At 43.5% G+C, this 16910-nt stretch overlaps 1 protein-coding gene across 2 annotated transcripts in view; it reads right to left on the bottom strand.

The window, feature by feature from the left end:
• Positions 1–2036: 2036 nt before the first annotated feature.
• trim36 (tripartite motif containing 36) overlaps positions 2037–16910 on the bottom strand; it is a 33962-nt gene continuing 19088 nt past the window's right edge. For both annotated transcript variants that reach the window (XM_063195668.1, XM_063195669.1), the window contains exons 9-10: positions 11577–11874; positions 2037–5643 (exon numbers count right to left, since the gene is read on the bottom strand). In XM_063195668.1, coding sequence (XP_063051738.1) covers positions 5238–5643; positions 11577–11874 — 704 coding nt within the window. In that variant the 3' untranslated portion in view covers positions 2037–5237. The remainder of the gene's footprint in view (positions 5644–11576; positions 11875–16910) is intronic.

The following is a 16910-nucleotide window of genomic DNA, read 5'->3' as shown; positions in this document are numbered from 1 at the left end:
ATAAACTCTCATAGGTAGGTGAATGCATTTAGGTATTGTGTGTTATATATGGCACATATACAAAAAGCATGATTCTATAGCAAAGGTTCACAATATTTCACTGTCATTGTACTTCAAAGTGTCACAGATCCAAAACTGTGCTCTATTTATCATTCATTTGGGGTGTTGTCAAATGATTGCATCAGACGTCACAAATTTGAATGAAACACATTGTGAAGTGACTGCATTGACACCAGACAGAAAATGTGTGGGGAATGTAATAATCCAAAGGTCTCACACAGAGACAGTCATGGACCGCACTACGAATGCAGATGACTGACTCTACTGATGGCCTTTGTCATTTATGATGCGGGACCACCCATTGCTTTATGCATTTAATACCTCATGTTCCCAACAGCTTTTGTAATGTCATGCCGGCGACAGACAGAAAAGGACAGCAAATTAAGCGTAATATTGCATTCATGAATTCTGCAGAAGACGCCAGTGCCAAAATGTCACCTAGCAATAATGAAACAGCGCAACGTGGCCAGATTATGAATACAGATATCAGTGTTCACCTGCTGCCTCTTTCCCACAGGTGATCCTCACCTCACTATATTATCTTAAAGGTTACAGTGCACACAAAAAAGAACAGGTGGTACAGACAAATGCTGCATTACATTGTACTTAGCTGACATTCCTAGTCAGAGTGAGTCGTAGGCTGCGTCGAGCTTTGTCTTTTTTTAAGCATATAGGGGACAGTGCCCCTGGAGAAAGGTGAGGTTACATCACAGGAAGTTATTTATGTCAGCCAACAAGCATGACGTACCACTTTTGAGCCGACCAATGTGTGGATAGGTGACGTTAGATAGATTCAGGGCTGCTGACAGCTTTGGTTGGGCCCAGGACAAAGCCCGCAGAAAGGGCCCCCCACTCAACACATTCAATGTAATGAAGACCTAATTCTGGGCCCCATCTCCCCCTAGGCCCGGGACAATTGACCCCTTTGTCCCCCCCTGCCAGCTTGCCTGGACAGATTGCTTGGCAGCAATTCAGGTGAGGTGTCAAGTATGACCTACTTTAATGGTTATGGAATTGGTGCACAATGGTTTTGGCAGGGGTGCCAAACTCATTTCAGTTCAGGGGCCACATGTAGTGAATTTGATCTTAAGTGGGCTGGACCAGAACCGAAAAATCGATTGATATTGGAATCGCATTGCTAGTCAATCCTCTCAAGGTAGGGTGGGTATACATGGGTTCCAAAATGTATAACCTGACTGCGCGAAACTATCTGCGCACAACTCAACATCTGATTGTTGCAAACCGCTGTCGGTCAAAAAAATAGCGCACGTGGTTAGCTGCCAATGTCTTGCCCCTCCTCATAACATCGTGTTTACAAACGTTCAGAACCCATGTATATCAGGAACACCTACTGCAAATGGCGAACCAAGAAGTATATAGTATATACAGTATATACTGTAGATTAGTGTCTCTCAACCTTTTTTTTTTTTTTTTTTTTTTTTTAAGAAATGACCCCCCTGACCTCCTGATAAGCATGCCAACGCCCTCTAACCAATAGCATTTTGTTGAAAAATTTGAAAATATTAAAGCCTAATAATTGTCTTGATGCTATTGTGATACAGCTTTATACATACAGCTTATCTCGGCTGTCTTGCTCTCAACGCACCCCAAGGTCTCTCCAAGGCCCCCTGGGGGGCTCTAGAGCTCCCGTTGAGAGACCATACAGTAGCTAATGGTCCCCTGTCCAATTACCCCATGTTGGGGCAGCCATGGGTAAGCAGCTTGGGTGAGCTGCTGGTTCAAGTCCAGACACCGCCAGCTGGGTGGTGAGAGCGATTAATGCTCTCCCGCATCCTTGCTGATGACTAAGGTACCCTGAGTGTGGTACCATCCTGCCACACTGCTCTCTTTGGGGCACCCATTGGGCTACTCTTGCACAGGTGAAGCATAAATGCATTTTTTTGTGTGCACTGTGTGGTATGTCACAATGAGACAATGAGATTTTCACTTGTGAACAGAAAACTCAACCACACCATTTTTTGTTCAAAATTAGAAACACACTAATTTTTATTTCTTTTTTTATACAAAAAACCCACACAGCAAAAAATTTAAATCCATACAGTAGGCAGACACAAGTGAAGGACAGCATTTCATTTCTGTTAAAGCATTACACTCACAGAGAGAGGAGTACCACCTCTTGCACTCTAAATATTGCACACACCATAAAATCCACACGGACCTGTACCGACAAGTGGCGACCATGCTATAAAGTGCTAGCTCCATTGATTAGAATAGACAGGGAACCCTTAGGATATGACGTTATTTTCTTAAAATGCTTACTGATAACTAAACAAAAAAGAAAAACGTACCCTCTTACAATAACGACACCAGCTCAGTATAGCTTTATGAAATAACCACCACCATCAACTGCTACTGCTACAAATTCTTCCAAGAACATGATCCGTGAAACTCTTTTAAAAACACGCATCAACACCACGGCTAAACTTATTAAAACATTTTGGTACTTTGTAACCCCTCATCTCCAAATGACTGTCCATACATTCAATTACCAAGCAACAATGAAAATAATAAGAAAATGACTTAATTTAAAAACACACACGTACCAACCATGAGCACACATCTTTTTTTCAATCTGCACAGATCCACACACACGATCAGCAGTAGTATTAGTGTGTTCAAATATGGAATGACCAAACAGATACTCAAAAGGTTATGTACATTATACCAACACCAAAAATAAATTAAAGACTAGACACTTAATATTAGGTAGATCATTTGTCAAACCTTTTATCCACTAAAAAATAACAAACAAAAACAACTTAACAATAAGTTATTGGACAGCACTAAAATAGTTAATAACTACAAAAAAATGCTTTCAGGAATGAATAGATTCTGACTGGTTTTATATGACTGTCATCACATTAATTCAGATAAAATTCCCCCTATCCATTGTTAGCTATAACAAACTGTTAGGAAACAACAGAAAAATACAATTTACCATCAATGTCTGCTTACTGTGTTAACCACTATGTAACTGTAATGCTTCAAGAGCATATCAACCACCTAAAACCACCAAACAGGCCGACGCACACTATACGAGAGAGAGTATCGAGTAAATGCTTAGAACAGGACTGTGAGTGAAGCTCAGTTCAGTGTGTCAGTGTGTTAGGATATTAGAAAACGTGGCGATAACCTTGTTGGAACGTTTCCCCAGTGCTCACAGGAGGTAGGTAGCACAAGGCCCTTTGGGATAAAAAATCCTGAGAAAACGCTGAAATGAAAATCCCCGTTTCCAATCAGTTTCAACAGAAGCACAACATAAAACTCAACCACCTCTGCTACAGTGTGTCCCAAACACGTGACTAGATAGATAAGAGAGAAAAGGCCATAATACGCACAGCCTGAGCCCTAAAGGCAACACTACTGACCCCATACTGCTGCTGCATGATGTTTCCAGCATTGGTGCTGTAAGATGTACATCACAGCTGTTCCGCTGCTGTTTTTTTTTCTTGATTATTAAGACATAGCAGTGATGTTAAAGCCGTCTGTCCTCAAAGTATACATTCACAATACAACATGAATATGCTGTGGATCCCATACATACAAAGAAACACACAAAACGTACATACATCATTAACAAGTGAAAAGTGTTGAAATGTGTGTGACTGTGCTTCATCCAATGCAAACTAAAGCAAACTATATAAAAAAATGTCATACAAGAAAATCAAAACAGTGTCTTCAAACCAAAACTAATGTGCATTTTTTTCCTTTTTGCCCCCCCAACAGTCCAGCACTTAATAGACATACGCGCATACAACAGTGTGTCAACACTTTGACAATACACCAAAGGGAGCACCAGAAGAAAATATCTAGAAAGAGAGCCCAGTGTGTGTGTGTGTGTGTGAGTGTGTGTAGGTAGTGCTATAGTTTACAGATACAACATGATGAAGATATTAGTGCAGATTGAGAATTGATAGTAACAGTAAGGGATTCAAGTTTGCTCGTCTGACACGCCCCATGCACTGTGCATAAAAGAGGTGAGTTCAAAAGCCAAACTGAAACGACGACGACAACATAGTAGCAGTTGACATTCATAGTACATAAAGAGCGAGTAAGATGTGCATTCGTGATTGCATCGTGTGGTGAAACTACGCGTGTGGATGTGTGAAAAGTGTAAGCAGTGTGCAGTGACGCTAATAAGGTGACGAAGCTTCAGAGAGCACCTTTCTGTCTATATCCCATAACCCCCTGTGTAAGGAAAGGCACATAGGCATAACCAGCCAGGTTTCCCAGGTTCAAACTTTATCGCTGTTTTTTTTCGTTCGTGTTACAGAAGAAATGACTATGTAGAGAGAATGTGAAAAAGAAAAACAATTAGGAATTAAACCTCAAAAGAATGACCTGAATGAGACAGCGAAAAGAATCGAGACAGGAAATCACCTCACCATAAATATAAAACAAAAAAATCTTCACGATTACAGCAAAGAGATGTATCAGGAGGATTGGAACGTTACAGGGAGAAGGAGGGACAGATGCAAGCAGACTGAAGGAGATGTGGCCTGCTTCAAGACAGGCACTCCTTTATCAGTCACCCACCAGATATTCCATTCAACTACCCTCTGGTCTTTTCTTCTCCTTGGTCCCCTTCACTCACACGTAGGCAGAGCGGCTTCAGTCCCTTGTCTCCCTCCACTTGCTCGTCACTACATTTGCACACAAGCAAGCAGAGACCAGACTGAATGAAAGGACTGACACAAGCAAGCCTCCTCCTTCCTCTCGTCTACTCTACTCTCCTCTTCAGCTCTACCCAGCTCACTCCCAGACTTGCTCATGTGTAGGCGAGAGAAGCAAAGAGAAGCCAGACAGACAAAAACAAGCAGATTGAAACAGCCAAGCCTCCCTCTGCTCTTTTGTCTACTCCTCTTCTCCACTCTCCTCTACACTCGTTCAGATGGCAACAAAAACCCTACATCCCTCAACTCCCCCTCTTCTCTCCTCTGTTTGTTCACATCTCTCTTTCATAGACTCTCTCACATGTAGGCAAGAGAAGCAAAGAGAAGCCAGAGAGACAAAAGCTCTGCTTTCTTGTCTTCTCCCCCTCTCCCGTTTCCCCTACATCTTGCACAGATGTCAACAAACTCTCCCATCCTCTCCCCCTTCTCGCTCATCATCCCCCTCTTCCTCCCGCTCTGCTCTGCTCTGTCCTTCTCTCCTGTTCACATGTAGGTAAGGCGCTTGCTGGTGATCACTTCCTCCAGGTGCACGGCGCCGCTGCCCATCAGGCCAAACGCCGGGTACATGGTTCCGGAACAGTCCACCTGCCGCTCGTACAGCATGCGCATGCTGTCGGCGTCGTAGAACGCCACGCGGCCCGCCTCGTAGTCCAGGAAGACGCCGATGCGGCCCGGCATGGGCAGCACGCGGCTCGTCTGGTGGTCGCCGCCGCCGCCGCCCATACCGATGCCACCGCCGCTGGTGGCACTGGAGGTGCCCGAGGCGCCCAGAGAGGTGGCCTTGGGGATGAAGACCTTGCCCATGCCCACGGTGATGAGGGTGAAGGGCTGAGACAGGTCGTAGCAGGTGTCTTCGCTGCCACTGTCGTGCCCGCTGTCATGGTCATATCTGCAGGTAAGGAGAGGGATAAATGAAGATTGTTATTACCGTCATCATGGTCACATCCGCAGCGGAAAGAGGTGAGAACGGGGTCACGGTGTCACGGTCCACTGTTAAGATCATGCGTGGAGGTAGAGAGTGAAGATTATGTTATTGCTTAACAAAGTGGGGGTGGGAATAAATGACGCCTGCGATCGTCATGCCCACTGTCATGGTCGTACCTGCAGATATAATGTAATGAAAAAGGTATTATTGCCAGAGAACAAAGGAAAACATACTCCTCGCCTCTGAAGTTGACACTCTGGTGCCACCAGAGCAATATAGGACAAAACATTAAAATAATAAAAATTAAAAAAGAGTAAGCTGGTGCAGCACAAATGTCTACTTTTTTACTTACATATTCATTTACAAATGAAGACGCATGTAGCGCCGAAACGTTAGTCATTATGCACCTGCAAAGACATAAGTAAAAAAAGAAGACGTCCATGCTGTACCAGTGTACCGTTTTAGGATATTACTGGCCTCAGTCATGGTCATACAGTGGTGCTTATATATTTACATACCCCAGCAGAATATACGCTTTCTTGGCGATTTCTCTCAAAATATGAAGGATTACACAAAACCTTTTTTTTCACTCATTGCTAGTGACTGGCTTAAGATATTTATTAGCAGTATTCTGTGTTTACTCTTTCAAAAGCATGATCACAACCCAAACTACCCAAATGACCCTGTTCAAAAGTTTACATACCCTAGTGTCTGATGCTGAATATGGCCCTGTTTAACATCAGGAACCGCTCTAAATTGTTTGTGGTAATTGTGGATAAGGCTCTTAATGTTCTCTGATGACAAAACAGCACATTCTTCCTGGCAGAATGGTTGTGTCCTATAATATTTTTGGGTGTCTTGCTGGAACCTCACATTTGAGGTTTCCCCTGAATGGCTCAATGATGTTGAGATCAGGAGAGTGAGACGGTCGCTCAAAAAGTTCATTTTATTCTTTCTGAAGCTAATGACGGGTTGATTTGGCTTTCTGTGCTGAAATATTGTCATGTTGGCATGTCCAAACAATGGACCATGTGCAGATTCAAGGCTGATGAGTGTCAAGTTTCCTCCAGTATTTTTCACAGGGAAATGTATTCTCATTCTGTTAGTATGGACCAAAAGTGTAGTGCATTTGTAACTCAAATGTCCCCATGACATCAGTGGTCCATAACCATGTTTCACAGAAGGGATGGTGTAACTTTCATCATAGGCTCCGTCGACTGTTCTCCAAATGGTACTGTTAATAGTGGCTGAAAACAGTTCCATATTGATCTAATTTTTCCAAATGACTTTGTCACATGCATTCTGATGCTTCTCACTATGCTATTTGGTGTATCATATGCAAAATAACATGTTTGCATTTTTGTAGTAATGGCTTTCTCCTGGCAACCCCCAACAGCCCATCTTTCCTCAAGTGCCTCTTCCCTGTACAGTTTAAAACATTTTTTCATGTTGTCCTATATTTCACCTGAAGTTATTTTTTGGTTGTCCTATGCCTCCTGAACAATTTCCCTTGCAATGATCATTGCAATGCAATGATTCCCTTTCCCATTGGCTTGATTCCAACCAAACCACTCATAATGCATTTCTGAATTGAAATTCCAACAGAGCCAACATGACAATATTTCGACACAGAAAGCCAAATCAACACGTCATTAGCTTCAGAAAGAATAAAATGAAGGTTTTTGTGCGACCATCTCACTCTCCTGATCTCAACATCATTGAGCCACTCAGGGGAAACCTCAAATGTGAGGTTCCAGCAAGACACCCAAAGATATTATAGGAAACAACCATTCTGCCAGGAAGAATGTGCTGTTTTGTCATCTGAGAACATTAAGAGCCTTATCCACAACTACCACAAACAATTTAGAGCGATCCTTGATGTTAAACAGGGCCGTATTCAGCATCAGACATTAGGGTATGTAAACTTTTGAACAGGGTCGTTTGAATTGTGATCATGCTTTTGAAAGAGTAAACACAGAATATTGCTAATAAATATATTAAGCCAGTCACTAGCAATGAGTGAATAAAAGGTTTTTGTGTAATCTGTCATATTTTGTGAGAAATCGCAGAAAAAGCGTATATTCTGCTGGGGTATGTAAACATATGAGCACCACTGTACCTGGAGGCAAGAAGTGATCATGAAGATGATATTATTGGTGAACGAATGGCGGAAAGAAATGCATGATATTACCAAACATCTTTAAGAACCTCAGTGGGGACATATCAATATACAGTAGTTGTTATAAATTAAAGAGTGTGTTGATTTCTATGCTCCAATATTTGTCCATCAGAAGGTTTGTAGCATACAGTATATTGAATGTAGCCTACAGTCCCATGCACCATTCCTGAGATCCTTTCACCCTGTAAGAATCAAGCTGTGATATTGATACTCCAAATCATACTCCTTTTCTAGAAGCCCTCCACGTTTGAGAAATGAACTCCATTTCCTAACTCCCTTCAGCGATCCAGATTTAATGCATCCTAAAATCCCTTCCATCATCGGCACCGAGTGTCAAAAAATGGCAGCCGTAGCACTTCAGACATTAGCATAAATTATTGAGCCAGATTATACCAGTGCTTCTAATGGAGCACCGCCATCCTTAGGCCAGATCCAACGATAGACTACATAGATTCAAGGAGTGTACAAGTGAAGCATTCAATGGATATGGACAATGACCTGGTTTCACAAAGGGAGCAGCACAACTGGAGCATTACTTGAAGATCTAAACAACATAGCAGTGAGGGATTCACAGGGTGAACAAGGCAAACAGCATTGTAACAATGCAATTGAAAAAAGGTATAAAAAGAAAACTTGAATATTTACAGTGATATGAATAATATGAAGAACTGATAGTAACTCGAAAAACATCAGTATCAGTAAGCATTAACGGGTGATTATTTTCCAAAAGCGTTTTCTATTGACCGAGGTTTTGATCTGCTCGTGATGGTTATCTGTCGTCTGAGGTTTTGACAGGGTTGTTATTGTGAGGAGAGAGGGGCTCCACAGTATAAACAAGGGAGCATCCGATCCCCACTCCAGCACTCTCCCCTTTTGTTATGCTCCTGTTACGCAACGCCCTCACGCCACTCAAGGGGGCTTCAATAATTGAGGTTGATTGTATGAGCGCGACTGTGTGTGTGTGTGTGTGTGTGTGTGTGTGTGTGTGTGTGTGTGTGTGTGTGTGTGTGTGTGTGTTCAGGGATGCTGACAAGGGGGGGCAAAAGGGTCAGTTGTCCAGGGCCCAGGGAGAGAGGAGGCCCAGAATTGGGTTCTCATTCCATTGTATGTATTGGATGGGGGGCCCATTCAGATTACTTTGTCCTGGGCCCGGCCAAAGCCGTCAGCAACCCTGTGTGTGTTTGTGTGGAGGGGGAGGTCAACACTGCAACCAAACCCACTGCAGGGGGGATGACGAATGAATGGTTCAAGGCGGGGAGTCTGTGTGATGGTGATGAGCACCCATCTCAAAGGGGTGCTGGAGTATATGGTTGCCCATTATACCGAGCACCTCATCGAGATCACTGGCTGCTGATGAGACTGAGAGGAGCTTGCGTAACGACCGACCGGCGATCTTATGTAACTGCTGGGGTCACCCTGTGACACCTGGCCAATTTCCACTTACTTGGAGGACGCAACGAGACCAAATGTGCCCAATAGACAGGGTTGCAAGCCAAGCTGGCAGAATACCCATTTGGGATGCAAGACAGGAGATTCACCAATGCTATAATAATGGTACATTTTGCTTGCTTGCTTCAGTTTTACTTAACTGAATCAGAAGGGTATCCTTTTGAAGTAACTGGAGGTATAATTGTAAGAACACTCTTTAAAGGTGCCTTGTGTAATTTTTTTAGCATTTTATTTCCAGATTCATGCTGCCACAAATGTTACCTTCATCATGAATACTTACCACCACCAACAATTTCGAAGTATTCATTGTGAATGGCACTTTTCATACATGAAAAGGGGGATCTTCCCCATTGTCCGCCATTTTGAATTTCCAGAAATAGGCATTTTTAGCTGCCAAACTCACTGTGCTTTGACCATGCTAGTAAATATTATTTTGTAAATATTCATGAAAAATCCAATTTGGCAGTAGACGGCACAGATTCAATGAGCAGCATAGTTGCAATACCAACTCTGGCCACCATCTTTCATAGTTCACATTTAATGTACATTTTTAAAAAGATTCTACCTTCTTATATTGCAGAACCACATCTCAACCCAGAAACAATGGGACACTGGCACCTCTCTCTGTCTATAATCTCTCTGGTTCTACAACTCACCTGAGGCTGTTGTCGTCACAGGGGTTGAAGAACCTTACTTTTCTTACTTGAACATATTTAATAACAAAATATAATATGAAGGTTCATAATATAGCACCCCTGGGGCTGCTACTGAATAGAATATGAAAGTTGATACTATAGGGAGGGAAAGTAATCTCATCGCCCCCTGCTGGCAACGTTCCAACCACCTGCAACAAATGAATGTTTTTTTTCTTTGAAAAATTACATCTCGGCCCTGACGACGAAGTAGAAGTAGTGGCAGTCATATTATGGGCATGTTGGCCCGTTTTATCGAACCAGGTGGTAAAATGTTCGGTTTTTCACTGATCTGAGCTGATTTTAATATTCTTTAAAAAGCTAATACAGAACTACACTGACTGGCATGTGTGGCTTGTTTACTCCATGTAATTAGCATAGCCAAATTAGCATAGCCAAACATGAGCCAGAGAGGTGGTTACTCGTCACCACAGAAGCCATCATATCTACTAGAGAATTTAAAACCATACCAAAATGATCGCGTGTATATATGTGTAATAAGAAGACAATGTGGAACTCATAGGATTACAAGAATGTGAAGATATGCGAAGAACTTGCGTTCGTTCGCGTTCATTTGTTTCTCTGTGTTGTCAACGAGGCGCGAAGCACAGCATGCTGGGAGCTGTAGTCCGTTTCCGACCAGATTGGCACAATTTCTATTTTTCTTAAAAGGGCAAAAAATGACTTGAGATTTTCACAGGTAGTAGTTCATGCTATTGTGTACGCTGAAAAATGTGTCTGGTGTTATAGTTCCAAGTCATATCTTTGTGGGATTTTTTTTAAAAACTTGTCTATGGGAGTTTCAATAGGATCACCCTGGTGTTTGGAACGTAACCGCTAGGATCGCTGTTTTCCACTTTCCCTCCCAATAGCGCACTGTTGCTAGTGTCACAGTGGTGCCACACTTATAACATATTTAGCTTACACTTTACCTGACGCCGGCGTCATATGTATGACATAACAGTGTCATAACTGTGTCATAATAGTGTCATGAAAGTCATAAACATAATGCCAATGTCATAAACATTGTATGGCCATGAAAAGTAGACATTGTTAAGCCCGTCTTTGTCATAACCGAATTTCACTTAAAGACAAAGCCAAACAATGTTTAACATTGACATAATGCTTATGACACATGCATGACTGCCTTATGACACTTATGTCATACGTATGACGCCAGCGTCAAGTTAAGTGTTACCCATATTTAATACAATTACATATAATAGGAAAGTTGACACTATAGCACACCTGGGGCTGCTACTGAATATAATAAGAAAGTTGATGTCATAGCGCACCTGGGGCTGCTACTGAATATAATATGAAAGTTGATGGCATAGCGCACCTGGGGCTGCTACTGAATATAATAAGAAAGTTGATGGTATAGCACACCTGGGGCTGCTACTGAATATAATAAGAAAGTTGATGGCATAGCACACCTGAGGCTGCTACTGAATATAATAAGAAAGTTGATGGTATAGCACACCTGGGGCTGCTACTGAATATAATAAGAAAGTTGACACTATAGCACACCTGGGGCTGCTACTGTATATAATAGGAAAGTTGATAGCATAGCGCACCTGGGGCTGCTGGTGTCGCGGGGGTTGTGGAACCACTCGAGCAGCTTGGAGTCGGAGGCCACGCCCACCTTGACCAGGTAGGAGTGCGGCTCGACGCGGAAGGCCCAGAAGTGGCGTCCCTGGGAGATGCCCGTGTCCCCGATGATGTAGTCCAGGCAGATGTAGCTGCCCGTCTGCACGCGCTCGGCCGACAGCAGCAGGGACATGCCCGCCACGCTCTCCACCGAGTCCCGACGCTTACTCAGCACCAGACGCTCCGAGCTGAAGCCACACTTGTCGTTAAAGAGGAAGCCGAAGACTGTGGAGGAGAGAGAGAGAGAGAGAGAGAGAGAGAGAGAGAGAGAGAGAGAGAGAGAGAGAGAGAGAGAGAGAGAGAGAGTTAAAAATCAAAGAAGTATTCATAATTATGATGGCACAGTAGGAAGCCAAACAGTACGAGGAAAGGGCAGAGGCAGAGAAGACAGCGGGCGAGATGTTTATGGTTCAATTAAATGGTTTAAACATCCATTCAAGCTAGCCAGGCCAGACAGCCATGTAGAAGCATTTGTAAAATTCATCATTTTATAAGAAATTTAACACTGTGGGGAGATGGGGAAACGGAGAGAGACAGAGAGAGAGAGAGTAGTATAATACTGTAGTAGTTGACTTTCTCTCTATGACAGTGCCTTTAGTAATGCATTACGACTTGGTCTTTGCCATTCTGTTAACAGCTAATTTATGTGTCTTAAGGGGTTAAAATCCCTTTATTGAACCATCACATGGTCCAATCATCCACTATATGACAAAAAAACACCCACACACACTCCACACTTAAAAAGATGTGAGAGTTTAAAGAAATCAGAGGCAATCACAAAGACATCAGGGACTAACTGCAGAGCTTAATTGACTTCAAAACACATCAATACCATTTGGGAGCTACACACCACCACATGCAGTCTCCCTTTGTCATCACACGAGGGCGCCCTTGCACAGATTAACAGTGGCGTACAAGAGCACACTGATTACCTCCCAGCTATGCAAATATACTACTCCTGCACATTTTCCATGCTTTGTCCAGGGGGGAGGATAATGCAAAAACTAGGCTAACATCAAACAAACATGGAAACAGCACAGCCAAAAATAGAGAACAGAGCCAAGCACACACACACACACACACACACACACACACACAGAGATGCACTGTTCAGTTTATATTATACTCTACAGTGATGATTCGCTGTTGACTCATTTGAATGAATCATCCCACATATTCTGTGTTTTACTTCAAAAGGAAATGCTGCTGAATCTCTTGTAGAGAGAGAGAGAGAGAGAGAGAGAGAGATAGATAGAGATAGAGAGAGAGAGAGAGAGAGAGAGAGAGAGAGAGAGAGAGAGAGAGAGAGAGACACGACAGACACAGACAGATGGCTCTACACAGGGACCCGAAGAAGTCAAAACATTTCAATTTTTCTTCACAAGTGCAAGATATCAAAACATTTCAATTTGTCTTCGCCAGCGGAGAAAGGTGCAATTGAGGATGAAGAGGAGGCTTTGTGATGCGTGTGGTTATTGGAAACTTCCCCCGGATTAACCGGGGACAAGGCTGTGTGGACAAAACCCTGAGCTCGGAACGCGTTTGTATATTTCTCCCTCCCTCTCTCTTTTTTCTGTTTCTTTTCTCTCTTTTTTTCGGTTGGCAGGCAGACGATCCGTGAGCAGAAAATAAATAGTTGCCACGGCAGCGAAGTGACCCAGAATTCCATCTCATTAATAACGCAGGGCTAGCGGCATTCTGCTGCTACACGTCTCGGAGCACACAGGAATGCAGACCTGGGCCGCCACACGCAGGGCCGCGCACAGCTTTGGTTGGGCCAGGGACAAAGTCATCTGAAATCCCACCTTCCCCCCCCCTCCCTCACCCAATACATACAATGTAATGAGGACCCAAATTCTAGGCCACCCTCTCCTCCCTGGGCCTGGGACTAATGACCTCTTTGCCTGCCCAGTCTGCTTTCCTGGTCGTGCGGTGTCATTTGGCTTACAGTGTAACTGTCTGCCTACCCTGCCCGGCCTCCAACGATGCTTTACTTAGTTAGCATTAACGAGCCATAGAGTGGAGCAAAGCTGAAGGATGGAGGGAAAAGAAAACGCACAGGGAAACGAGAGTGTACAAGTAAGAAGAATCATTGAGCCATAGAATGGGAGGGATTATAAATAGACAAACGGGGGATGCACAAGAACAACATTGGAGGATCATACACCGTCATGTCAAAAGTCAAAGTGTACTTTGTCAAATACTGCGCATGACCGGTTTGAAATTAAGCATAACCAGTCTCCAATGTGCAGTTAAACTAAACATATAGATAAAAACATTGACAATAATCACATACAAATATGCACTATGCATGTAGAAATGTAAAGAATACTGATGCAGGATTTGATGGCTGACTTGAGGGCTACATGTGGAGGCTTCTCTGGGCAGGCTACTGAGGGAGAAGGCAGACGGCCAAATACGTCCAGCAGACTGATACTGCGCAGAACAAGAGAAGTGCAGAAAACCATTAGTGATCTGGAGCGTTTCATGGGGAAAAAAGGCAGAGCGACAGGTGCGGAGCTTTGAGTTCGCTGTGGGGGATGGGACACAGCCTGTGTCTGCACAGACACAGACAGTGAGAAAAGGGGGAAAAAAATCAAAGGGCATCCGTTTGCTGTGGCACAAAAGCCATACTAAGTCATCATCGTGACAGTGAATGGGCCTGGCAGGGCTCTGGACATGAATGCAAGGAGGAGGCTAAGGGCTGCCCCTGGTTGACCTCTCTCTACTCGGCTCACCTGCTGTTCTATCTGTTCTGTAACAGTACATAGTCTACTTGCCAGCTCCATACAGGCCCATTGGGAACCTGAAAATGTTGAGTACACCAAAGTTTTACGAAAGAAATGTGTAGTATGGGTCCCCAGTATAGAGAAACTGACGGAGGCTAACTTGTGATTAAAACAAGTTCCCAGAGATTCTCTAAGCTATGAGAAAGACATCTCTCATTGGCTCCCATTATAGCCCCGTTGGCGAACGCAGCCAAGTAAAAGATGAATGGGAGCCTATTGGGCTAAATGGCTCAGCAGGGATTTGTGACGGTTCTGTTCTCTGGTTTGTAAATATGTGTGCACATTCTGTACCTTATCATGGAAGTTGTATTAGAAGTGAAGTTAAAGGTTCCTGACATGGCTTTGTTCTCCCAAAGACGTGTTAGTTTTGTCCTGCAACACGCTAGCATTCGGCTAATACCTGCTGGCTGAGGAATCTCTGCGACTATTCACGACCAGAGCTGACGAGAGACGTACTCTGACTGATCCTAGCAGAGACATCTACAGTCACACACACCTCAAAACCCCCCACCGCCGTCCAACATGTTAATTGAAGGTGTCCAAATTCTTAAGGATGAGCGCAGTCATTTTCTTTACCCCATGTACACATGCCGCTTTTCCACCACCTTAAATGCAATAAATAACAGGTGTCCGCAACAATCCTAACATAACTTTAAACACATCGACATCTGAAGTCAGACTTAAAACTACAAAACAAATGGCGTAGTGCCGTAAAGTCGATTGTCACGTGTTATGTCATTGCTATAGTTGAAATAAGGGTCATTTTCACGAATCTAACACTTGACAAGATGCAAACGTGTCGGCAAATGCTTTCACTTACTTATATCTATCGAACGCGACTTCATTGTTTCCAGGGAAAAAATCACACGGGCAGATAGTTCTATGAGAAGCGTACAGCCCCTTTGGCACCCATTCATTATTTATAATAATAATAATAATAATTGTATTTGTATAGCACTGTGTCATACAAGGCATGTAACTCAAAGTGCTTAACAAATGGGAAAAAAAAACATTGTTAGAGATAGATTTAAAAGGAGAGGTATAGAGGAGAGGCAGAAATAGCAGGAAGGCAGAGGAAGAAGAGATAGACAGAGATTGTAGAGTCATAAGGTCAACGTAGGTTAGGACCAGGACTCTTAGATGCGTAAGGTCCATAGTGGCTGGGCCTATCATAAGTCATAGATAGTCACACAGAGATTGGGCGCTCAGGTGCGGCCCCTGGTGGCATCAGGGGTGAGGAAAAACTCCCTTTCGCTTGATTCATAGTTTGTAAGGGGGAAGAAAAAGCTCAGTGAGGTCTGAGAAAAAAAATAAAATAAAATAAAAATAACATAGCGATAACATAGCTGCAGTGTCACTCCTGGCCACACCAGCTAGTGGTTGTTCTTGTACAATATTCCATTTTCTTTGAAGTTCCTAACACTCCTAACACTGCTGCTCTTGTCTGGACATGAATGCAAACAGGCGGTCGGATAAGGAGTGCCTTGGTTGACCTCTCTCTGCTCAGTTCACCCATCCCATCTAGCCCAACCAATTCCCTATCGCCCTTTGACCTCTCTCGCAGGTCTCTCCACAGGAGGGCAGGATAAAATGGCTAATCTGCAGCATCCGACCGCCGACGAGGCGACAAACGCCACGGCACACTGTGCAATCCTAAACAAAAAGAAATGCGTTGTCCACCAACGTCTTCCTTGGCCTCTTGAGGACTTCTTGCATAAGCAGATCTCCTATTGACCTGGTGATTCGGTCACTCGACCAAAGGCAACGTACCGTCGGGCAACGTCAGGTCACCTTCGCTCTTGTAGACGCAAGAGAGGTTTTAGTATGCACTGCAGTAAGCAAAAAGGGCACGCAGACAAACATCTCCGTGCGTCAGATGAAGAGACAAAGGTCAGGCTGTTTCTTCAGGTCAGGTGGGTTATTTCGGCGACGTATTTCACTGTCTGTTGTTTATGTTGGCTGCCTGCTCATTGCCTGTTGAGAAGACGTCACAACAACAGGAGACGTCCAATTTACCCGATATAGATTAGAAATAAATGAAAGACATTTGGGGCCCATACCTTGAGGACTTTTTGCATAAGCATGCACACACATGTAAGCAAGCATGCACACACACACACACTCACTTTCTTTGAGACACACAATCACACACAAATTTAAGAAAAGCTCTTCTTTTTGGGGAAATGCGCTTAGTTGAGTGCTGACTAGACCAATCCCGTCCACAGAATTTCAGCTGACCCAAAAAGATTTAGTCCAATAATCCCAGGTTTGGATACTCTTGTTGCCAGATTTGGATACTCCGTTGCCAAGTTTGGAGCTTTTAATGCCAGATCAGATCAGCTGATTGATTGGATTCAAAACTCAATTGGTCAGAAAATGAGCCTACAGTATTTCCCCAAAACGGTTCCTATTAAAAAAAAAACACCAGTCATTCCTGCCAGTAAGTTAGTCACGTGTAAAACCAAAATGCCT

The sequence above is a fragment of the Engraulis encrasicolus genome, chromosome 3, assembly GCF_034702125.1.
Source record: "Engraulis encrasicolus isolate BLACKSEA-1 chromosome 3, IST_EnEncr_1.0, whole genome shotgun sequence".
NCBI lineage: Eukaryota > Metazoa > Chordata > Actinopteri > Clupeiformes > Engraulidae > Engraulis > Engraulis encrasicolus.
Note: the sequence above shows the minus strand (reverse complement) of the source record. Positions and strands in the feature narration are given on the sequence as shown.